Source organism: Homalodisca vitripennis, chromosome 7 (assembly GCF_021130785.1).
Source record: "Homalodisca vitripennis isolate AUS2020 chromosome 7, UT_GWSS_2.1, whole genome shotgun sequence".
NCBI lineage: Eukaryota > Metazoa > Arthropoda > Insecta > Hemiptera > Cicadellidae > Homalodisca > Homalodisca vitripennis.
In genome coordinates, this window is record NC_060213.1 from 23,256,071 (window position 1) to 23,281,847 (window position 25,777).

At 35.0% G+C, this 25,777-nt stretch overlaps 1 protein-coding gene across 1 annotated transcript; it reads left to right on the forward strand.

The window, feature by feature from the left end:
- The first annotated feature begins 652 nt into the window (after nt 1–652).
- LOC124367010 (protein LTV1 homolog) lies at nt 653–25,453 on the forward strand. The gene is given in 11 exon segments (XM_046823682.1): nt 653–889; nt 7,371–7,505; nt 12,768–12,905; nt 13,027–13,114; nt 13,304–13,427; nt 14,985–15,201; nt 21,216–21,341; nt 22,134–22,205; nt 22,207–22,305; nt 23,436–23,642; nt 24,888–25,453. Coding segments are annotated over 11 exon segments (1,320 nt in total). The 5' UTR covers nt 653–886; the 3' UTR covers nt 24,999–25,453.
- The last annotated feature ends 324 nt before the right edge of the window (nt 25,454–25,777 follow it).

A 25,777-nucleotide genomic window follows, 5' to 3' on the forward strand; every position in this document is an offset into this window, starting at 1 on the left:
TTAATACAAACGAGGGGTGGCTTTAGGAGAATTTGATTTATGGAAGTGATTTGGGGTAATGAGTGTGAAGAAACCAGTCGCGTCTTTAAACTTCAGAAGAGGGTTATTAGAGTTGTTTTTGGATTACAAGGAAGGCAATCATGTAGAGGTACCGTACTTTTCAAAGGAATGATATGTTTTCATTTCCTTCCTTGTACATATTTAGCTGCCTGATGTTTGTTCATAAAAACCCTCATATTTCCCTAATAAAGCCTCTCATTGAGCAACAATAAATCCTTTGCCCTGCAGGTCCCAGCTCATCTTTTTATGAGTGTCAATGCTTATTTTCATGCATTACATTGTTCAATAAGCTGCCACAGCCGGTGCAAAGAATATTAAATATTGAATAAATAAAAATAAAAATAATGCTAGTTAAAAAAAAGAATATTGTACTATAAATGACTTTTGAGAATACGATCTCTAAGTTAAATTTAATATAAAGTCAATTATTATCATGTTAACTGTAATATTCTTGGTTTAGACCTTATTGTATTAATTGACACTTGTCACGCATGTACAAAATGTTTACGTCAATAAAACATTTTGATTGATTGATTTAGTTAGGTTTGGGTTAGGGGTAATATGATGGTTTACTGTTGGCTACAATGCCATAGACACACATGCTGAGCTGCGTTATATGTTAGGTTATGGCTGTTTATTGTTGTAATAGTTTCACATGGAGAGAGTATAGAGTTTTAGATTTTTGAGTTTACTGTAATACACCATCAATTCAATTACACTAGAAAATCGTTCACTGTCACAGTTGTGATTTTATTATTTGATATTTGTAAGCTAGAAGAAGCAGTTTTGTGCATAAATAAATTAGATCTTTTGACAAAAATTAAGAATGGTAAGTGACTAAAAGCAAGTAAACAAAATTGTTTTATTATAAGATAATATACATATACTTATTACTGGTCTAAGTTTACAAACCAACAGTGAAAGGGTTGCCTATATAATTAAATCTCACTGTTTTAGTATGTTCTCTTTCAATGTTTTAGTATCTGTCAATTCACCACCTGGAGCCTGTTATAAAAGTTTGGTATTTATTCAGTTTAGGAGACACCCATTTTTTTGTAAAAAATTTGTTGATAACTTCTATAGCCGAGCATGTAACTCATGTAGACAGGTTGGCTTTCGGGTAGGGTGGTCATCCCTCAGGTGGTTGTTCATCCCTCAGGATAGGTAACTTAGTTGGCCCTCCAATTTAACAGTCAGTTAGGTGGGTTTTTAATATAAACAGTTACATAATTGTAAATAATACTCATAGGTTTGCCATCAGTTAGGGTGGTTGACCATCGGGTTGGTCTGAGAGTTAGGTGAATTTTCATTACTTTTTTGTGTTGTCCAGCCCTTTCATGATGGTCATCCTGATATCCCTCCTCCTACCCTGTTAATCCCCCACTCAGATCACTAATCCCTTCTGTTCCCGTTGTTTTTGTATGTAAATTGGGTATTACGTTAAATGGCTGCACACAGTATAATAAGCCATGACAATCGATAATTCTCATTATCTAAATTACTGCAAAAGTGAAACCAAAATGCAGAACCGAATCATGTTACATGTTATAGGCATTTCAAATTATAGTAGGCCTATAGTTCAGCTATGGTATTAGGCCTATATGTGAAAATTAATAACTTCATGGTCAATTAAGCTATCTAATGTTATATGTAACAAACAAACCAATGTAGCCTAATAGGCCTATTTAATTATTACCATTTGAAGGATAAACATTTCGCATAGAATGGATTGTGACGGAAATAATGCATGTTCATCACCACTGTATTTGTGGCCAATCAATCAATCAATCAATCTTTATTTGCCTTTTTACATATGACATGCATTGACAAAGTCAGTAATATTGTCTAGATGACATGGTCAGAAACAGCAATAAAACCAAACTATTCAGTTTTTTTAAAATATCATTACAGTTTAAAATTATCTTTGAATATCAATATCATAATGAAAGACAATAGTTTAACAAAAGGAGATTTTAAAATAATTGAACAACAAAAGAATTTATAAAAGTTAAACAGATATTAAATTAAAAAATATTTTAACTGATTGCACGTGAATTACTACAATACTAGCACAACAATTTGAAATCTTAGGATAACAGGTTACAATATAAAATTCTAGATGAAATTTACAGTACTGAATAAAAAAAGGACAGTTTCTAGATTAAAATTGAACAATTTACTGAAATCTCATTGTTGTTTACAAATATATGTTTTCAATTGTAGTATATAACGATTTAGCGAGCTGTAGCCTACAGTGGATCCTGTATACATTATTAACAAACTAAAATTTAATATCCTTGTAGTTAAAAAACTCTGATAGGGTATAGAAAGGATTGTTCAAAAGCCAATGGTACAGTTTGTTTTGAAATATTTTTGTGGGATACTTATCTGCCAAATGTTTTTACTTTGTTGAAGATTTTTTGAGAAATTATAATGTGTGGCTGTTTTGAGATTTGGCTAATCTAACATGATCCTATGGCAATATTAGTTCTATTTCTAGTATAGTAGCTGTGTATATCACTTCTTAGAGTGAGAGTTTGAAAAAGTTTTGAGTAAATAGGTAACTAAATCAAAGATGTAGAGATTTATCACAGTTTGTAATTTAAGTTCAATGAATAGAAGCTTGCAGTGGTCCAGAGAATGGGGCCCTCGCTATCACTCGCACAGCTTTCTTTTGCAGAATTAGAATGTCTTCAATCTTACTGCTGTTTCCCCAGATTATTGAACCGTATCTTAAAACTGATTGAAAAAATGCATAATAAGCTGATTTTACGTAGTTTTTAGGCACACACGACAATAATCGCCTGAGTAGAAAAAATTACCCTAGACAACCTTTTGGATATGTACTCAATATGGAATTCCAAGTCAAAGTACTATCGATATAGATACCCAAAAAATTTTACAGTAGTAAAAAAAGCATTTATTGGTATCATCTGATGGTGTTTGTTTTAAGCTGAATATAATATTCTGAGTCTTGGCTTCATTGAGCACTAATCCATTGGACCTAAACCACAATGAGGCCTCTTGTACAGTCTCTCTAACAAGATCTTGTAATTCATCGAGATTAGAGTTTATGTTAATAAAAGTTGTGTCATCTGCATATAATAAAGATTTGGCCTTGATATTTTTTGGTAAATCATTTATTTGTAATAAGAACAACAGAGGACCCAAAACCGATCCTTGGGGTACTCCAGTAGAAACTTTAGCCTCATCTGACCAGTTTCCATCAACACATACCTTTTGCCTTCGGTTTTGATAGATATGACTGAAAAAACTTAGAGGGAGTTCCTGTTTACAACCATAATAATTTAGTTTAAGGACTAGTTTGTTGTGGTCCCACACAGTCAAAAGCCCTGCTCAGGTCGCACAAGGTGGCCTGAGCAAAGGCCTTGTCCTCAAAGGCACTCACAACTTCTCTAATTAGTGATTGCATCTATGGTGCATTTACCCTTTCCTAAAAACCAAATTGCGATACATCAAGGTAATAATTTTGTTCTAAATATGCTAATAATTGATCGTGAAACTAATATTTCTATGATTTTTGATAATGTGGGTACAACTGATATTGGGTCGATAACTCTCCGGTAGATTTTTAGGGCCTTTCTTGTATATTGGACAAATTCTGGAAAGGTTTGAGCTCTTCTGGAAAAAATAACCATCATTCAGGCATTTATTAATGCCTAAAGTTAAAGGAGTTAGTATTGTATGATAGATATTTTTTATCATATTGTTGGACATATTGAAAAATGTCTTTACTGTCAAGAGTTTTTTAGTCTCTTTATAGCTTTAGAAGTGTCATCAACAGAGACTTGTGTAAAGTAAAAGTTATTACTTTCTATTTGATAGTTACAAATTAGGGTCAAACTGTCTGTGTTGGGATGGTTAATGTTATTTACGGTCTGCTCAACCGAGTCAATGAAAAAATTTATTAAAACAGTCTGGTGTGATATCTAATTTAGTTTGAGTTGATGTGTTAGTAGTATTATCTTTTATAAGATTCCAAGCAGCTTTACATTTATTTTTGCTATTTTCAATTTTTGTTGTATTGTAGTATAACTTGGCATTTTCAATAGATTTTTATGTAGCATCTTTTGAGGTCAGTGTATTTTTGCATATAACCTATCACTGCTTGAATTTTTTTACAAGTTTGTTTAGAAAACAGAAGCCTTTCTTTCATGTGAACCAATTCTTTTTGTATACCAATTTTTATTTAAATGTTATGTTTTTCATGGTCTTAAATTTTTTCAAAGTTGAGAAATAAGCAATTTTATTAACAAGAACACTTAAAAAGTGTTGAAACCAATCTTGGGTACTTGCTACATTTTCAGAGTTCATTAAAGCACTCCAGTCATGTGATATCAAACTTTCAGCTAAATTGTTTGTTGCTGATTTTTGGAAACTAATTGTAAAAGAGTTCATGTGCTCCAGTGTTTTGTCATGATATTCAGATTCATTACAGTCAGGATTCATATTGCATGTCATGTTCAAAATAACCCCGTTATGATTGAGAAAGGAAAATCAAATATTTTGGATTCCAAAACTTGCCCTGGACAGTTAACAAATATATTGTCAAGACAACGGTCACCTCTCGTAGGAGCATTGTTGATGTAAAAGTAGTTGAATTGTCTCAAAACATTAAGAAAAATTCTTGTAGTTTTATTGTTTGATGTTACATCAAAGCTAGCATTAATGTCCCCCCCCAATTACTATTGAATGGGCCGTGATATGATGAGATGAAAGATAAAAATTCTTCTAACAGTTCTAAGAAAATATATGGATTTCCTGCAGGAGAATGATAGATTGATGCTGTAACAAAACTTTAAGAGAATCAATAACCACTGCAGACACCTCAAAGTTTAATTCAGAGCAAAATTTACTAACATCAATCTTTTTGAACCAAAAGCCTTATTAATAAACACAAGAGTTCCTCCCCTGATATTATCTTTTCTGCAAAAGTCAGCTGGACAATAAAAGTTTTTTCGGGCAGAATAAAGAGGGAGCACCTTCATCTAGCCAATGCTCAGATAGACCAATAATTGATATTTGATTTTTTTCATTATCTGGGAGAAAGCTTTCTAGAATATTGCACTTTATTTTGGAATCCCTGTATATTTAAGAACAAAAGATTAGTACTTTTTGGATGATTAGTTTTTAGGTTTGTAGAACTACTTACTATATTACTCTTATTGTATTATCACTAAGTCTTCTTTTTTGTTTGGGTTGGAATCAAGTTTTTTTGTTTGGAACTGAGAGTGGGAGATTGAGATTTAGAAAAAGGGGTCAACTGAAGAAGGATGTCATGTGTGTCATGGCCATTACTGAAATCATGGGTAGACTAGTAAGGAGCCTACACTCGTTTTTCAGTTGTTTTTAATGAATTGTTCGATGTTTTTATCCGAAAGCATAATTCAATATTTTAATTCATATTACTTAGCATATGATTTCGCCCAATTACACATAGCAGTTGAAATGTAAACAATGAACAGCAGAAAGTAACTAACATTTTGAGACTGAAAATGGCGATGAATATGAGGAAAATATGTGAGATATTTCTCACGAGATTAGTTGAAGTGGCTTCAACATATACGTTTAGCTCCTGGTAACCCATGTGGTGCTTATTATATTGCAGCCGGTAAAATTCAAGTTATTAGGCCTATTAATTTTTCACCTCTTTTTAAAACATCAAAATATGTGGTATTAATGGCAGTTTAAATAGTGAGGTATCAGTGAGGGCTGTGACAAAACCATGTAATCACTATGGACTAGCTGGTCAGATACTTGTGACCTTGACAAGCACAATGACATTACACTGACAGACCCAAGTTTATTGGATTCTTTTAAAAAAGGCTTCACTTCAACACTTAAAAACTATGCAGTATACATGAATTTATCTGTTACAGTGCTTACCATCATTCATAAACGTCAAGGAACTTTTATCAGTTTTTTTGTTGTTTAATGTGATGATTAAATAAAATCTTATTGCACTTTTATTTGAATGATTAAGAAAATGTGCAGCATAACCTCATAAAAACAACTCAAGTTGCTGACTGCAATATAGGCTAATAAATGACCAGCAACACAATCAGATGATGATTACCGAATGATATGGAATCATTGATATTCATGACCATCCAAAAGATTAAAAGCAAAATGTTGGACCAAATATAACAGCCTAACAGATATTTCAATGAACAATATGGTTTGGCTAGTTTTCAATCTTAGGAATTAATGTAGGCCTCTAAATATTAATAGTATAATTTACAAATTAAAACATAATATATAATTACAACAAAACAGTAATATTTACTTATCATATATATTTTCAAGGATAAACATGACTGCTTGTGAAACAAAGAAGACAATATGTACACCACCGTTCTTGCCACCATTAGTCAATAACAAAACACAAAATTATGATTTTAATTTTGAATTTATTTCCAATCACGTTGTAGGCTACTTTGAATAAATTTGATCGTTGATATCGTGAGATGAATTACATTTCAGGCTTTAAAAATGTTAATATTGAAAAGCTATGTAAAAGCTTTAATATGTAAAAGAAATGGGTTTTGTTTCAGATTACATAAAGTAACTAAACTTTATTTAAAGTCAGCTTGAGCAGCATAGTACTTACAAAATTACTTTAGCCAATCTGAAATAGTATTTCTGCAGATACTGATGCTGTAAAAACTATATTCATTAAATGTCATAGTTTGTTTGATTTAAACTAAAATAGTACATGATTTTCGGTATAATCATAATACCAAATTTAGAATGTTAAAAAGGTTTTCTTAGGTGCGTTTTTTATGACGTGTTTGTTCTTACTTTTCTTGTAGCAAAACACTATTTGATTTCCACCTTTAATTTTAGTTTCATCTCAAGATTACCTAGGATTTAAGGAGCTAGCTTCTTTTCTTACAGCCATTTAAAACATTGCTCAGAGTTTATAAAAACATTTGAGCCAATATTTGTATATTCATCGCCATTGTTTTTGTTGTCACCAGCCTTCTCCTACATAAACAAAATGACAGCTGGTAATGACGTCATTAGTCTAATTAAAGAAAACTGGCAATGATTATTTATGAATATCTATAGGTAAAATGTTGTATTCAATAGTATTGATATTTAAAATCAATAACATCTGATTGTGTTGGTGGCCGCTTATTATACTGTAGCTAAGTTGTTCGATGAGGTAATACAAGTTAACGTATTTAGTATAAAATCACTTTATTGTTCTGTACTCATCTAGAACAAACAAATAAGTCATGGAGTGGTATTCATATATTTTAATTAATTGAATTCATGTATTCCAGCCGAAGAACAAGAAGAAGTGGATTGATAAGAAAAATGCTGTCACTTTTCATCTGGTTCACCGCAGTCAACAGGATCCTCTTGCCGCAGACGAGACTGCCCCGCAGAAAGTTTTGCTGCCAGCCAATCCTTCCCAAGTGAGTCTCCCACTATGATAATAATAATATTACTGTTTCACCAGCTGAATATACTGTACGTAGTTTCTACTTTCAGATATAGAAAATATACTACTTAAGTTTTACTATACTGGTATAATATTTTACACAACTTAGAGGAAAGTGAACTTCTGACTTGTTTATAATTCAGAATCAGAATCAGAATATCTTTATTGTCATTTGTCAATATTACTATTGCTATAGACAACGTCAATATAACTAATATAATAAATAAAAATGTTATAAGGCTACTTAGTTTATTTGAATGTCATTAACTGATGTAATATATTGAACTAATTCGTACAGTGTATTTGTCAATTTAAAAAAATGTAACTGTAGTATTAGTAAATACATGACAAAATAAATAGTTGAAACAATAAATTAAATTACAACTAATCAACAACTCCATTCTAGGCCTAAGGAAGGTAACAATTCGTAGCAAAAAATTCTTCAAGGGAATAAAATGCCTTACTTATAAGCCAGTTCGACAGTTTAGCTGCAAATGGTTGAAGTTCTAAGCTTCTAAAACGTTTGAGGTAATTTGTTAAAACATTTAATTTGTAAAATATTTATGGCTAACTAATGTTTTCCTAAGTCTAGAGGAAGGTGGCCAACAATATCCCGAGCTCCCCTAGTGTCATAATCATGAATTTCATCAAAGCAGATAAAGTCTTCAAAATTCTCCTTTACATATATTACATTTTGAAATATGAAAATGCCAGGAAACAGTCATTATATATTGTAGTCAATAAAAGCATTGTTTACAATCATCTTGATAACCCAACTTGGCTAAAATTCTTACTGCCTTTCTTCTTTGCCACGCAAAAACTTGACTGGCACCCCTACTGTTACCCCAGAACATTGAGGCATAAAGTAAGTGTGAGTGAAAGTCCACTGAAATAAGAAGAGAGCAATATATTTCTACCAACACAGTTTTGTAATTTACGTAACAGAAAACAAGCCTTAGATAGTTTAGAAATTACTGAGTTAGTTTGAGCTTCCCATGATAGTTTTTGATCTATTGTTACTCCAAGTAATTTCACTGGCTTAATACAGCTCTCTGCTATGTGCAACTTTTTTAGTGTGAAACAAATTGTTTCAGTTTTATCCCCATTGACTTTAAGATGGTTGACATCAAAACCACGAGTTTGCAATTTCCATCACTCGGTCACTTTGTGCTTCCACTTCTTGGAAAAACTTTGCCAGTAACTAAAAAAGAAGTGTCATCTGCATATAGAATAGTCTTACATGGAATATTGGTTGGCAGATCATTTATATACATAATAAACAAGAGTGGGCCCAAAACTGACCCCTGTGGAACCCCAGCAAGGACCTCAATGAAATGAGGATTCTGAACCGGCCACTGAGACTTTGTGTAATCTGCCACAAAGATAAGTTTTAAGGAAGTGCAACGGTTTATCATCAATACCGTAGTATTTCAGTTTACTCAGTAGAGTTTCATGTGATATACTATCAAAGGCCTTACTGAGATCCACAAGAGTCATATTAACATATTCACAGTTCTCAAAGCTATTTATGACATTAGTTACAACTTCATTTAGAGCTTTAGTTGTAGATCGACCAGGACGAAAAGCCAAATTGGCTATTACTTAAAATGTATATAGATCAAAGAATTCTAACAGTTGGTTCTTAACGCATGACTCCATTATTTTTGAAAACACAGATACAATACATATTTGTTCTATAGTTGTCAATACATGATTTATTACCTTTCTTAAAAAGAGGTTCCTAGACTTTTTTAAGCAATCTGGAAATTTAGAACAGTGAAATGAAAGATTGATCAAAAAATGTTAATGGCTTAAACAATAGCATTCAGCAATAAGTTTGATAACTTTGTTACTAAAACCAAACACATCTTCACTGTTAGAGGGTTTTAATGATCTTATTACCTTAAGTACATCAAGCTCGCTGACATATTTCAAGTAAAAGTTTTCTGGAGGCTGTTCAACATTACTTAGAAAGGAAAAATGACTAATATTATTCTTATTAATTGCCTTAGCACTATCAACTACATTTTTCCCAATGCCAATATAATAGTTATTAAATTCTTCAGCTGTAATAGGTGGTATTGGATTTTCCCGTTTATAGTAATTACCAGCCTCAGACTTTATTATTTTCCATGCGGCTGAACATTTATTCTTTGAATTTTTTAATATGTTCTCATTATGCAAGATTTTTGTTTTGCTTCTTTAATTTTACTCCTGTAAAACTTCTTTTTGGCAGTGTAACACATCTTAAGTAATATATTGTTTTTTGTAATGAGGAATTTTTAGCAAATCCTGTAACATAATTAACCGTGCTTCTCATTTTTCTTAAGCCACTGTCAAACCAAGAAGTATTATTCTTACTTTGATTTCTCTGTTTAACATTTTTAGTTTTTCTTGGACAACTGTTATTGTATACTATTGATAATTTACTTAAAAAATAATCATATGCATCATATCTACATCTCTTCTATGTTATACAACAAGTTCCAATTTAATAAAGAACTTATTTCTGTGAACTCTTGCAATGTTTCATCACTTAGCTTCCTATAAGAGATTTTAACAGTTTGGGGAACAGTAAGTGGAGCAGTGAATTCAAAATAAACAATAGAATGGTCTGAGATTCTCCCCTTCCATAAGCGGTTTTTTATACAAATTATTATCTAAGTCTGTAGCTATATTGTCAATACAACTGTTATTTCTTGTTGGGAGTTTATTTACGCAGTAAAGATTGAATGATTTTAAAAGGTTTTACAAACATTACAGTGTCTTGCTCTCCACTCTTTAGAATGTCAATATTAAAAATCCCCCCCTAATACAATTTTACATTTAGGCTTTTTTCTTTGAATAAAGCATAAGAGATTATCAAGATTAGCCAAAAATATTTGGCACATAGAGCTAGGAGTCCTATATACCGATATAAAAATTACATTCCAAATATTTACATGTATACAAACAGCTTCAAGTAAACCAATTTGGGTTAAATGGGCGATATCAATCACCTCAAAAGCAATATTGTCATTAACAAGAATAGAAGCACCTCCATAAGCATTTTCTCTGCAAAAGGCAGCAGCTAAATTAAAACCTACAGGAAACATACAAGGAGACTTCCATTTTGTGCAGCCAGTGCTCATTAATAAGGACAATGTCGCAATTGGCTTCATCTAAAATAACAGCTAACTCATTTAACTTGTTCCTTATTGACTGGATATTTAAATGCATGATGCGTACAGTTTTTGGTGTTATTTTGATTTCAAATTAACCAGTTTGTGACTTAAACTAGACTTAAAAATTATATACAGAATTTACATCATCACTCTTGTTGCACACTAGGTCATCAGGTGTTGGACTGCCATTGGTAAGTTTCCCGCTGTAGACCCAGGTACTGCTGACTGCTGAGGGCTTCCTGGTGTGTTTGTCTACTGTTGCAGGCTGCTCGCTGTTGCTCGGTTTCTCAGATGGGGGTGACGGTGAATCAGCTTTCTCTTTCGCCGCCTCACATATCTTGCTCACCAACCACAAGCTTTCCCGTACGATTTAGGTGCATACCATGCACCATGAATTGTTCAGTAGAATCAGTGAGTAAAGTAAAAACTGGGATCACATGCCAGGGAAATAGGCTAATGGATGTCCATGATTTATACATCTTTATTCACAAAAATCAATATCTTTTTATGAGGGGTTACTTGCTCAGTATGTCTGGTGTTTGTGGAGGTAGAAGATCTCTCTCTCTCTCTTTCTGTCTGCTTTGACTGGTAAAGGCAGGACCACTCTTCACAGGCCATACCTTCATGGATCCTGGTTTTTAGGGTCTTGGCTGAAGGAACTCCCTTTTAACCTCTTTCCCGTCCTGAATATCCTGTCATTCGAGAATCGGTGCAAAATGTCCGTTATTATATTTAAGTATTAAAAGTAATATATTAAATATTATTACCCAGGGGAGTTTACTTCTGGCTGTTTATACCTTCCAGTTGAACCTACACAGGGTACAAAAACCGATGTGTCACCTATAACTGAGCAACATATGGATGTGTAGAACTGGCACATCATGAACCGCAAATGTCCAGATTCTGGGGTACAAGGTTATTTTGATAGGTCTAGTCCATTGTTGAAGTTTGTGGGGTTCCCTAAGAGTCAAAGGTTCTTGCTAGCCTAGGCATAAGGGCATGCCACCCTTGGAATGGAGAGGCTGGTTCAGAGCTGGCTTCCCCTTCTTCCAAGGGGACATGACTGAGATTAATGCCCTAAATTCTTCCTCATGGATCTCGGCAGGAGGCAGCCCTACCCCCAACCTTACCCATTCAGAATATACTGTCACTCCGGAAGCAGCACAAATGCCCTTTTATGACTAGGTGCAATTTCTAAGCTTCTTGGCCTAAGAGAACATAAAGAATCTGTTATGAGAATTTACTTCACTGAACACAAAGTTTGTGGAAGGAAAATGTTGTAAATAGAAGGGGGAGGTAAGAAGTACACAGGTACCAATAATGCTGAGCTGAGGTACCAATAATTCATCTAAACTCACAAATAAATGGTTGAATATCAACTCAGTCTACTGTTGTGTAGGTGAATTTCAGCTAGTAAAGATCCTAAAGGCTCCCTTGATAAAATGCTAGTCATGATTTCTTTTAGCATCCAACTATTATGTAATTCCAAACTGGATGTACAAGAACACCGTGCAAAATCATGTACTGTACAAAATGATCGTGTTAGAGAAGATGGTTATGTTGATTTCAAAACATATAATTTTAGAAACAGAACCAGCCTTAGTGATTGCTTATACATGTTCTCCTTCAATGAATAATAAACAACTTGGTACATGCTTTTTCTTTGATAGGGAATATACTACTGCATTCAACTAGATTTTATGAGCTATGAAACAGACTAACACTTTGCATCAAATTTATTACTATGAATATGTTCGTATTTGGGATTTAGAGCAAAGTACAAAGTCTTAATATTGTCTGTACAAGCTACAAAGTGCAGTGGAACCTTTTTTCTTAATTAAATACATTTTGCACCTGGAAGGTGGAAAATTATTAATGACTAATAAAAAAACTCTATAAGGGACATGTAATTTTGCCTATTTACTTGAACACAGTACCAATAACTTAAGAAAGATTTTAATGATTTGGGTGATCTATTGATGATATAGGTGATATCTACCTATGCACTATTCAAGGTGATAACTGTAGGCTTCAGATTGTGTCTTTGCTTATTAAAAGAGATGTTGTTCCAGACAAAATGTAAGAAAAACAAAGAAGAGGAAACAAAATATGGCATTTACTTTGACGATGACTACGACTACCTGCAACACTTACGAGAAGCCAATTCTACCGTCGCCCACTGGGAGGAGACTCCTGCTAAACCTGTCAAGGTAATTACTTTCACTAATTCCTTCAAGTAGATGAAACAGTACTGCAAACAACGCGGATTGAATATATTAACATTCTGAAATATTGAAAGTTGCTTGTCTCATAATTTATTTTTGATTGTAGGAGAGAAATATTAAGCTGCCATCCTCTGTTTTTGCATCAGAAATTGAAGAAGATGTCGGTCTTCTCAATCGGGCTGCTCCAAAATCAGGTAAACTGATAAAAATCTTTCTAAAACAACTTTAAATCTGAGTACCAAGTGATTAAGAATTTTCCAAGTCCAAAAAAGGAGAATATTCTGAATCATTTGATGTTGAATCTTTTTATCGAAATGTACATGTCAAAGATAGCATCAAATACATTGATAGTGCCCAGTGAGTGATTTACTTGAGTACTGTAGGTCTCTGCCTGGATCTGGACCCTGACGTTGTCGCTGCCATGGACGAGGACTTTGACTTTGATGACCCAGATAATATGTTGGACGATGATTTCGTGCTGAAGGCTAATGCTTCTGGAGATGAAATGTAAGTGAACTTTGCTATTGTTTGTAATTCTGCCTGAGATCTACCTGCCTGTCACAAAATGGTTGGATAGTAAGATTAATTTATTTAATAGATAAATGATTTTATCTTTTGTTTTCCATCTGATTTTAAAATCAAATTGTAATGTTGGAATACAATAAGTTTTAACCTTTTTATGGTAACAAATTTTATACAGATTTTGTGGAAATATTTTATACATATATTTATTTTTGGTTTTATTAAGTCATTGATCATGTAGTAACATGCTTAAATTGTTTATTACAAATAAACACTGGACAGTAAAAAGTGTAAAATATTTGGAAAATCTGATTAGCAAGTATAACATAGAGCGTTATACGTAATGTAGTTCAACACAAAATGTACAATGTAGAAGTTGGGTTAATATGTAACTACAACTAATGCATAGATAAATTGGACAAGGATGGTTATGTTTTTGAGTTACTGAATAGTGAGAATATTATATGTTTAATGCTCAGATATTAGAAAGTTTATTTTGAAAAATGCTGTGATTTCTATTCACAATAAACACTTGAACCATTTGGAGATTGTCCCATGACTTAAAATTGTAATATAATTTTAATGATATTTGCAAAGATATATTGGATAAGTATTACTTCCTTTTGTTATTCATAGCGGTAAAATCTGAACGTGAAAAACCTTTCTTTATTTTAATTTAGATAACTACAAATGTAACATTGCATCCAGGAGAATTAAATCTCATTACGCTATGGTATGGAAAAACCTTTCTTTATTTTAATTTAGATAACTACAAATGTAACATTGCATCCAGGAGAATTAAATCTCATTACGCTATGGTATGGAAAAACCTTTCTTTATTTTAATTTAGATAACTACAAATGTAACATTGCATCCAGGAGAATTAAATCTCATTACGCTATGGTATGGAAAAACCTTTCTTTATTTTAATTTAGATAACTACAAATGTAACATTGCATCCAGGAGAATTAAATCTCATTACGCTATGGTATGGAAAAACCTTTCTTTATTTTAATTTAGATAACTACAAATGTAACATTGCATCCAGGAGAATTAAATCTCATTACGCTATGGTATGGAAACTCCTGTTTTTTATTAGTGTCTAAATAAATGGTTTTCCACTCTGAAAATTGTTAATATTATAAAAAAAACTTCATTTATACAATCTTCTTGGGTTTATAAATGATACTAACTAGAAGTTCAATATAAACTTTAAGTTAATATCATTCATAAAACCATGATATTTCCTTTGTTATCAGTATGGTTTTTTTTGAAATATTTTATCAAAACTTGGTATAAAATAAATATAAACCATTAGTTTTGTAGATTTTGATTTATTGGAAGTTTACTGGTAAGGGTTTAATTATTTACTTTCATTTACAAATGGTTAATAAGCCATCCGTGTTGCTCCATGTTTAAAAAAAATAAATAAAAATATCTGTGTATGTAATAAATAAATTTTTCCTTGTGGAAAACAATGTATGTAAAACCTGTGTTGGTAGTACATGTTGTACACAACTGATAATCAACCGTTGCTCACAGATTCTCAGACGAAGATGACGATTATGAGGACATGAGTGGCGAGGATGAGGACACAGTCAGTTCGAGGATGGGAGGTCGCAGTGAGGATGAACTGGATGATGATCTAGCCAGTCTGGACCAAGAGGAGACCAAGTCACGGTTCACAGAGTTCTCCATGTCGAGTTCGGTGGTGCCTCGGAATGATCAGCTCACGCTGTTGGATGACCGGTTTGAAAAGGTGATTTAAAGTTCCAACTTTATCAATCAAAACTGTTATAATATATATATATATATATATATATATATATATATAAAATAAATTATTGTTTTTATGTGTAAGTAAAAACCTTAAAAATGTTATTTTACTATGCACCATTTAAGCTTTCTGGTTTACGCCATGTTGTATTGTTTTAACGTAATATGATGACTGAAAATAAATATACACAGTGAGGCCGAACCATTACAACTGTTTTGGTGCAGTGTGAACCGAAAACAGATATCGCCACCATCCACATGAGTTTAAGAACTAAATTTGTTATTGTGTTGGTTTCAGAATTTGTATGATGTCTTTGAAAATATTCTGGCAATAATTAATCTGTTGTATTGATTTCATAATGTAGGAGTAGTTGACAAATGTATGAGTCCACCAGGTATGAGAATCTTTGTTTGAAGTTCATTATTGACTGTGGATAATTTGAAAACAGAACATGATTGTTTGGACAATTACTGTGAATGTTTTTAAAAACCGACTATGACATGTTAAAAACTAGCGATTGCTCTCTACTTAGATATAAAATTGTTAAAAAATGGTTAATTCTACATGACTAAGCAGAGATGGTGTAAAAAAATTAACAGATTAAACAAAAATTAGTTTTGAGACACTTCTAACATTCACATTTATGATAGACAGGATTTTTGTGTGTTTTCCTTCTCAGACCATCAGATGGTTCTTTGTCCACTTAAATCTTTAGAGTGACATTTTCTGAACTATTTATTCAAGTGATATGATGAATATGAAAAGTTTCAGATTAGGACATTATACTGTGAGAAGATCTACATTCATACTGTGATCTTGTGCTGATACTGACTAGTAGAGCTATTTTCAGATGTTTGCCGAATATGACAAGAATGAGATCGGGCCACTGGACTGTGAAGAGATCGAAGGAGACCTGAATCCTGCCAATAATCTGGTGCTGATACTGACTAGTAGAGCTGTTTTCAGATGTTTTCTGAGTATGACGAGAATGAGATCGGGCCACTGGACTGCGAAGAGGTCGAAGGAAACCTGAATCCTGCCAATAATCTGGTGCTTATACTGACTAGTAGAGCTGTTTTCAGATGTTTGCTGAGTATGACGAGAATGAGATCGGACCACTGGACTGTGAAGAGATCGAAGGAGACCTGAATCCTGCCAATAATCTGGTGCTTTATACTGACTAGTAGAGCTGTTTTCAGATGTTTGCCGAATATGACAAGAATGAGATCGGGCCACTGGACTGTGAAGAGATCGAAGGAGACCTGAATCCTGCCAATAATCTGGTGCTGATACTGACTAGTAGAGCTATTTTCAGATGTTTGCCGAATATGACAAGAATGAGATCGGGCCACTGGAAGAGATCGAAGGAGACCTGAATCCTGCCAATAATCTGGTGCTGATACTGACTAGTAGAGCTGTTTTCAGATGTTTTCTGAGTATGACGAGAATGAGATCGGACCACTTGACTGTGAAGAGATCGAAGGAGACCTGAATCCTGCCAATAATCTGGTGCTTATACTGACTAGTAGAGCTGTTTTCAGATGTTTGCTGAGTAAGACGAGAATGAGATCGGACCACTTGACTGTGAAGAGATCGAAGGAGACCTGAATCCTGCCAATAATCTGGTGCTTATACTGACTAGTAGAGCTGTTTTCAGATGTTTGCTGAGTATGACGAGAATGAGATCGGACCACTGGACTGTGAAGAGATCGAAGGAGACCTGAATCCTGCCAATAATCTGGTGCTTATACTGACTAGTAGAGCTGTTTTCAAATGTTTGCTGAGTATGACGAGAATGAGATCGGACCACTTGACTGTGAAGAGATCGAAGGAGACCTGAATCCTGCCAATAATCTGGTGCTTATACTGACTAGTAGAGCTGTTTTCAGATGTTTGCTGAGTATGACGAGAATGAGATCGGACCACTGGACTGTGAAGAGATCGAAGGAGACCTGAATCCTGCCAATAATCTGATGCTTATACTGACTAGTAGAGCTGTTTTCAGATGTTTTCTGAGTATGACGAGAATGAGATCGGGCCACTGGACTGCGAAGAGGTCGAAGGAAACCTGAATCCTGCCAATAATCTGGTGCTTATACTGACTAGTAGAGCTGTTTTCAGATGTTTGCTGAGTATGACGAGAATGAGATCGGACCACTGGATTGTGAAGAGATCGAAGGAGACCTGAATCCTGCCAATAATCTGGTGCTTATACTGACTAGTAGAGCTGTTTTCAGATGTTTGCCGAATATGACAAGAATGAGATCGGGCCACTGGACTGTGAAGAGATCGAAGGAGACCTGAATCCTGCCAATAATCTGGTGCTGATACTGACTAGTAGAGCTGTTTTCAGATGTTTTCTGAGTATGACGAGAATGAGATCGGGCCACTGGACTGCGAAGAGGTCGAAGGAAACCTGAATCCTGCCAATAATCTGGTGCTTATACTGACTAGTAGAGCTGTTTTCAGATGTTTGCTGAGGTATGACGAGAATGAGATCGGACCACTGGACTGTGAAGAGATCGAAGGAGACCTGAATCCTGCCAATAATCTGGTGCTTATACTGACTAGTAGAGCTGTTTTCAGATGTTTGCCGAATATGACAAGAATGAGATCGGGCCACTGGACTGTGAAGAGATCGAAGGAGACCTGAATCCTGCCAATAATCTGGTGCTGATACTGACTAGTAGAGCTGTTTTCAGAAGTTTGCCGAGTATGACGAAGAATGAGATCGGACCACTTGACTGGAAGAGATCGAAGGAGACCTGAATCCTGCCAATAATCTGGTGCTGATACTGACTAGTAGAGCTGTTTTCAGATGTTTGCTGAGTATGACGAGAATGAGATCGGACACTTGACTGTGAAGAGATCGAAGGAGACCTGAATCCTGCCAATAATCTGGTGCTTATACTGACTAGTAGAGCTGTTTTCAGATGTTTGCTGAGTATGACGAGAATGAGATCGGACCACTTGACTGTGAAGAGATCGAAGGAGGACCTGAATCCTGCCAATAATCTGGTGCTTATACTGACTAGTAGAGCTGTTTTCAGATGTTTGCTGAGTATGACGAGAATGAGATCGGACCACTGGACTGTGAAGAGATCGAAGGAGACCTGAATCCTGCCAATAATCTGGTGCTTATACTGACTAGTAGAGCTGTTTTCAGATGTTTGCTGAGTATGATGGCGAGAATGAGATCGGACCACTTGGACTGTGAAGAGATCGAAGGAGACCTGAATCCTGCCAATAATCTGATGCTTATACTGAACTAGTAGAGCTGTTTTCAGATGTTTTCTGAGTATGACGAGAATGAGATCGGGCCACTGGACTGTGAAGAGGTCGAAGGAGACCTGAATCCTGCCAATAATCTGGTGCTTATACTGACTAGTAGAGCTGTTTTCAGATGTTTTGCTGAGTATGACGAGAATGAGATCGGCCACTGGACTGTGAAGAGGTCGAAGGAGACCTGAATCCTGCCAATAATCTGGTGCTTATACTGACTAGTAGAGCTGTTTTCAGATGTTTGCGGAAGTATGACGAGAATGAGATCGGGCCACTGGACTGTGAAGAGATCGAAGGAGACCTGAATCCTGCCAATAATCTGGTGCTGATACTGACTAGTAGAGCTGTTTTCAGATGTTTTCTGAATATGACGAGAATGAGATCGGGCCACTGGACTGCGAAGAGGTCGAAGGAAACCTGAATCCTGCCAATAATCTGGTTGCTTGATACTGACTAGTAGAGCTGTTTTCAGATGTTTGCTGAGTATGACGAGAATGAGATCGGACCACTGGACTGTGAAGAGTCGAAGGGAAACCTGAATCCTGCCAATAATCTGTGCTTATACTGACTAGTAGAGCTGTTTTCAGATGTTTGCTGAGTATGACAAGAATGAGATCGGCCACTGGACTGTGAAGAGATCGAAGGAGACCTGAATCCTGCCAATAATCTGGTGCTGATACTGACTAGTAGAGCTGTTTTCAGATGTTTGCCGAATATGACAAGAATGAGATCGGGCCACTGGACTGTGAAGAGATCGAAGGGAGACCTGAATCCTGCCAATAATCTGGTGCTGATACTGACTAGTAGAGCTATTTTCAGATGTTTTGCCGAGTATGACAAAAATGAGATCGGACCCTTGACTGTGAAGAGATCGAAGGGAGACCTGAATCCTGCCAATAATCTGGTGCTTATACTGACTAGTAGAGCTGTTTTCAGATGTTTGCTGAGTATGACGAGAATGATATCGGACCACTTGACTGTGAAGAAGATCGAAGGAGACCTGAATCCTGCCAATAATCTGGTGCTTATACTGACTAGTAGAGCTGTTTTCAGATGTTTGCTGAGTATGACGAGAATGAGATCGGACCACTTGACTGTGAAGAGATCGAAGGAGACCTGAATCCTGCCAATAATCTGGGTGCTTATACTGACTAGTAGAGCTGTTTTCAGATGTTTTGCTGAGTATGACGAGAATGAGATCGGACCACTGACTGTGAAGAGAATCGAAGGAGACCTGAATCCTGCCAATAATCTGGTGCTGATACTGACTAGTAGAGCTGTTTTCAGATGTTTGCTGAGTATGACGAGAATGAGATCGGACCACTGGACTGTGAAGAGATCGAAGGAGACCTGAATCCTGCCAATAATCTGGTGCTTGATACTGACTAGTAGAGCTGTTTTCAGATGTTTTGCCGAAGTATGACGAGAATGAGATCGGACCACTGGACTGTGAAGAGATCGAAGGAGACCTGAATCCTGCCAATAATCTGGTGCTTGATACTGACTAGTAGAGCTGTTTTCAGATGTTTGCCGAATTATGACGAGAATGAGATCGGGCCACTTGGACTGTGAAGAGATCGAAGGAGACCTGAATCCTGCCAATAATCTGGTGCTGATACTGACTAGTAGAGCTGTTTTCAGATGTTTGCTGAGTATGACGAGAATGAGATCGGACCACTGGACTGTGAAGAGATCGAAGGAGACCTGAATCCTGCCAATAATCTGGTGCTTATACTGACTAGTAGAGCTGTTTTCAGATGTTTTGCCGAAGTATGACAAGAATGAGATCGGACCACTGGACTGTGAAGAGATCGAAGGAGACCTGAATCCTGCCAATAATCTGGTGCTGATACTGACTTTGTAGAGCTATTTTCAGATGTTTGCCGAATATGACAAGAATGAGATCGGGCCACTGGACTGTGAAGAGATCGAAGGAGACCTGAATCCTGCCAATAATCTGGTGCTGATACTGACTTGTAGAGCTGTTTTCAGATGTTTTCTGAGTATATGACGAGAATGAGATCGGGCCACTGGACTGTGAAGAGATCGAAGGAGACCTGAATCCTGCCAATAATCTGGTGCTATACTGACTAGTAGAGCTGTTTTCAGATGTTTGTGAGTATGACGAGAATGAGATCGGACCACTGGACTGTGAAGAGAGATCGAAGGAGACCTGAATCCTGCCAATAATCTGGTGCTTATACTGACTAGTAGAGCTGTTTTCAGATGTTTGCTGAGTATGACGAGAATGAGATCGGACCACTGGACTGTGAAGAGATCGAAGGAGACCTGAATCCTGCCAATAATCTGGTGCTTATACTGACTAGTAGAGCTGTTTTCAGATGTTTGCTGAGTATGACGAGAATGAGATCAGGACCACTGGACTGCGAAGAGGTCGAAGGGGACCTGAATCCTGCCAATAATCTGGTGCTTATACTGACTAGTAGAACTGTTTTCAGATGTTTGCTGAGTATGACGAGAATGAGATCGGCCACTGGACTGTGAAGAGATCGAAGGAGACCTGAATCCTGCCAATAATCTGGTGCTTATACTGACTAGTAGAGCTGTTTTCAGATGTTTTCTGAGTATGACTGGACGAATGAGATCAGGTGCCACTGTAGAACTGACGAAGCCACTGGTGGCGAAGAGTCGAAGGAAACCTGAATCCTGCCAATTAATCTGGTGCTGATACTGACTAGTAGAGCTGTTTTCAGATGTTTGCTGAGTATGACGAGAATGAGATCGGACCACTGGACTGTGAAGAGATCGAAGGAGACCTGAATCCTGCCGATGATCTGGTGCTGAGACTGGCCGATGAGGTGTATGAAGAGAGATCAAAAGTATGTTGTTTGGTCCATACTGATTTTTTGTGATATTTTTGTTGTAGTAAATACACACTGGGAATTTAAAAACTGTAGAAACTCGATTATAATTTATTAAATAGAAATTTATTAATGGCCACCATATTTTTTAGAAAAATATACGGGAAGTGCAAAAATGTTAAAGATCAAAGAAAACTCAAAAGGCACTAAAGCAAAAATTACTTGATATTCCCCTTTTTTCTGTAAACAAGATTTTTTAATAACAACAGTAAAATATATTGATATTAGATCATATATGTACTGAAACCCCATAGTAAGTTGTATTTTTCAATGGTGTTGAAAGTTAACATTGTTCATATTTTATTCATATTTAATAAATGAGACACTATTATGTACATTGTAAAACATGAGTAAAGGGTACTTTGATATGATTTAATACACAAGACAAGTCCATAAGCTAACCTTTTTCAATAAATAATCAATATTTTAAAGTTACAGTTATTTGTATTACTGGAATACTCTAACCTTTTTATAAGTGGAAATTGATCTGAAAGAAGATTATTCTGGGGAATATTGCAGGATCCATAACAATGAAATCAGATGATAAGAACCATGAGAAATGTTACAGCCTGTGACATCAAATTAACATGAAGGTAAGGAATGTTGCTCTGTATGATTTTATCAGCTTGATATGGATAATAAATCAAACGGACATTTCCTTTCCTGATGTTATCTTTCCAATGGCTGTGATTTGTATAGTTTTCCATACCTCCCTGGAACAACACAATTAACATGTGTGGTCCGTGTCAGGTGCCGGATCCAGAGGCAGGCCATATAGTGTTGTCCGACACTGACAGTGAGTCCGGCCCAGAGGAGGAGAGGTTTGGTACCACTGGTGGAGAAGGAGCGGTGGGACTGTGAGTCCATCCTGTCCACCTACTCCAACCTTTACAACCACCCCAAACTCATCACAGAACCTTCAGTGAGTAGATTCTACTTAATCTTCATGGGTTTGATACAGTGGTAGTAGTTACTGCATTATTACAGTTAAACATTTAGATAAAATGTGTTTCAAAAAGAAATTTCTATCATATAATTAAAAGTATGCTTTTCAGATTTAATTTGTTCTTTTGTTAGAACAAGAAATCAATTCTCAAAGTTATTTTTTTATAATAAAATAAAACACCCTTTCTATGTAATGAATTAACGATACTATGTTTTATTATCACCATTTTGTTTGTGGCTAGCAATATAGCCGCTAATAAAATAACAAAATAAATAATTATCTAACATTCAAGTGGGTTTATTTAGAAGATTTGTTAGGTTGTTAGATTAGTTATGATACTCTTTTTAACAAATATGAGTAAAGAAATATTTTTTATGTATGAAGTTTATTTTTGACGATGGAAGACTTGTGAAGGAAACAGGATTTTTCCGAACATTTGCCATTGTTAAGTGAAACAACTGGAAGAAGAGATCAGATTGCAGATCTCAAAACATAGTGTTAGTGATTTTTTGTTTTACCGGATGGAAAATGTCCGGAAAAATCTTGTTTCGTTCAATTTTTATGTAGATGGAAAGTGTAAAAAGTAGTTTTTGCTAAACGATATTTGTAACAAGATTAAGAAACAGATTGCTTGATATATTAAAAACAAATTGTTACTGTTGATGAAAAAACACATTGTTTTCGGAAGAAAAGGGTTTGAAACTTTTTCTTGTGTGGTTTTACTATAGGTCAAACTTTGAATACCTGTAGGAGACATTTGCGAACCTGATAAAAAACATTTTGGCCTCTAGATCGTGAGAATTAGTTATGTATAATACAATGAAATAGTCATTTGTGCTAGATGAAAATCAAACGCTTTTGAATTGAAAGCTAACATTTTCCCTAAGTAGGGGAAATCTGATGATCCAACATTATGTGTTGGTTACACAGAAGATAAATCATTCATATGGACATGTTGCGCTGAGGTCAGGGGATCATTTCAATCACATCGACGCTAGGACTGTGCCACGTAACTTTGGTTGTTTAACTAATACAATCAAAGTTGGTATTTAACAATATATTTATCAAATACTGAAATATTGTGAGAATGTTGGTTGTTCTTTCAGAGTCGCAAGATCAGAGTGAATCAACGGACAGGCATGCCAGCAGATGAGAACCGGTTGACTGCCAAGAACCTGGCAGCTCTAGGAGGTGTGGAGACCCATGGCCCCAGATCCGTAGTGTCGGCACTGTCCTCCCTGTCCGTCCGAGACAAGGGGGAGACTGCTGAGCAGAAGAGGGAGAGGAAAGCTGCTCTCAGACAGTACAGGAGGGTGAGTCTACACATTACACAAGGTCCATCATACTCGATTACATTGTGACGCGACTAGTATATGTACAGACAACCGCACCAACTGTAGTTCCGTGGATAAGAGCGCACTCTGTCAAGAGACTGGCCAAAAGAAAACAGTTCGCTAATAAATCATTTGGAAAATGAAAAATAATTTATGAAAACAAGAGCATGAGGATTCTTTATAGTGTGTAGAAAAATCGGAAGGAAACATTAAGAATGAACAAGACCACATTAAAATGTTGCAACATGAACTGACCATATTAAAGGAGGAAATAAAAACAAAAGCAGGAATTATGAATTCTCTGAAATCAGATTGCAACAAAATTTCCAAGGAGCTGTTATATAAAAATAAGGCCATAGTAAAATACGATGGAGGTAATTGTGTACCGCCAACTGTGCCATTAAGAGCTGGGAATAGTTTTGCCTGTCTCTCTAATGACTTGGGAATGTCATTTTCATGTATTCTCCCAGAAACAAATTAACCCTATAATATTAACAAACAACTACTAACATGTCGAAGTTTGGTTCTTCAAATCATTTTGACCTTGCTGTCGCCCTACCGTGGATTGAGGAACTAATTTGGAAGTACTTTTGAATGGTGTAAATATCACTGAAACAATTGGTAAAAGCTTTCTCATTTTCGGTGGCAAAACATTTTTGTCTTAAAAGTTAATTTACATGATACATCTGCACATCTCAATGTCAATTTCTTGAGAGCTGGTTCTGCTGGTGGCCATCTTGATTATATCATCAACATGTTAAACTTCTTGCACTTTTACGATGTTGTTTTAGTCATGGAATTATAGAAGAGGCATCATTTTAAATATATGATTAATACTAAGCAAAACACTTTTAAGTTTTTTCAAATATTTTTATACACTTCTGAAAATAATTTAATTATATTGTTTTGACAACCACAAAAAAACTAAAAAGCATTGGGCTGCATGTTAATTGTACATTTAAAATGAGACATTTCCTATAATACTATAAACAAAAATGAAGAGCATAAAAATAAACAAGGTTTAACATTGTTCTTATTGGAAGCAACTACTCCAACTTGTAGCCTATACTATATGATAGTATATTATATATTGTGGTTACCACCACAAAAGCATTGCAGGACTGCAGTACAAGTGCTGTTATCTACCAAATATCTTGTACATATTATTTTCCATGAAATTGTCACAACTGATGTCATAGCATTTTGTAACACAAACTGTTTCAGGATCGTCGAGTAGAGAGGAAACTGAACACTTCTGCATTCAAGGAGGAAAAGAAACGCCAGGAGAAGAACTTGCTGAACACAAGAGTCAACAATGTAGCTGTGCACTTCTAGTCCGTTAACCGTAGAAGTTCATTGAAAATTTTATATAATGAAATAAAAAAAAATTAAATTGTACATATTATTGTATGTAAAGAATGTGTTACTTATCATAGTTAGTACATCTTCTCATATGTTTTATTTAGAAATATTTTGTGAAGCCTCAAAATTACTTTTTTAACTTTCACTGCACTTTTGTATAGCAGCAAAGAAAAATATTTTTTCATAATCTCGTTTAGAAGTGTAGCCATTTCAGACCAATATTCCTAATGTATCATGATTAACGTTATATTCTTCTTTACGTTCTTCTTTGTAATACTATAATATTGTTATGTAATTTATAGTTATTAATTTCTTTAAGAAATATTGTTTGTCAGCTACCTAAGTTAAAGCATTATTTTTGTTGAATTAAAGTTTCATTTTTTCTGTGTGGTGCGCTATATATTTTGTAAATATAATATTTTATTAATGAATGCCTTATCATTTTTACCCTAAGTCATACATCACAAGTATAATTTTTAAAAGTTTTGGACTCAGTGCTTGGAACCTTATTACCTCCAAAAAGCAAACAACAAGACTCTGATAAAACCCTAATTTAGTTGGGTACATCATGATTTGCTTTTTCTGAAATATTAGCCTCTGTAATACTTTGATTTTTTATTTTCCTTGTAAAGAAGACTTGCCAGATTTCACAGAAATTCAAATGTTTTAAGGGGAAAATGGTACATACTGATATTAAACAGTACATACAATTTTCCTTTGTATAAAAGGACGAGTTTATAAATATATAAATT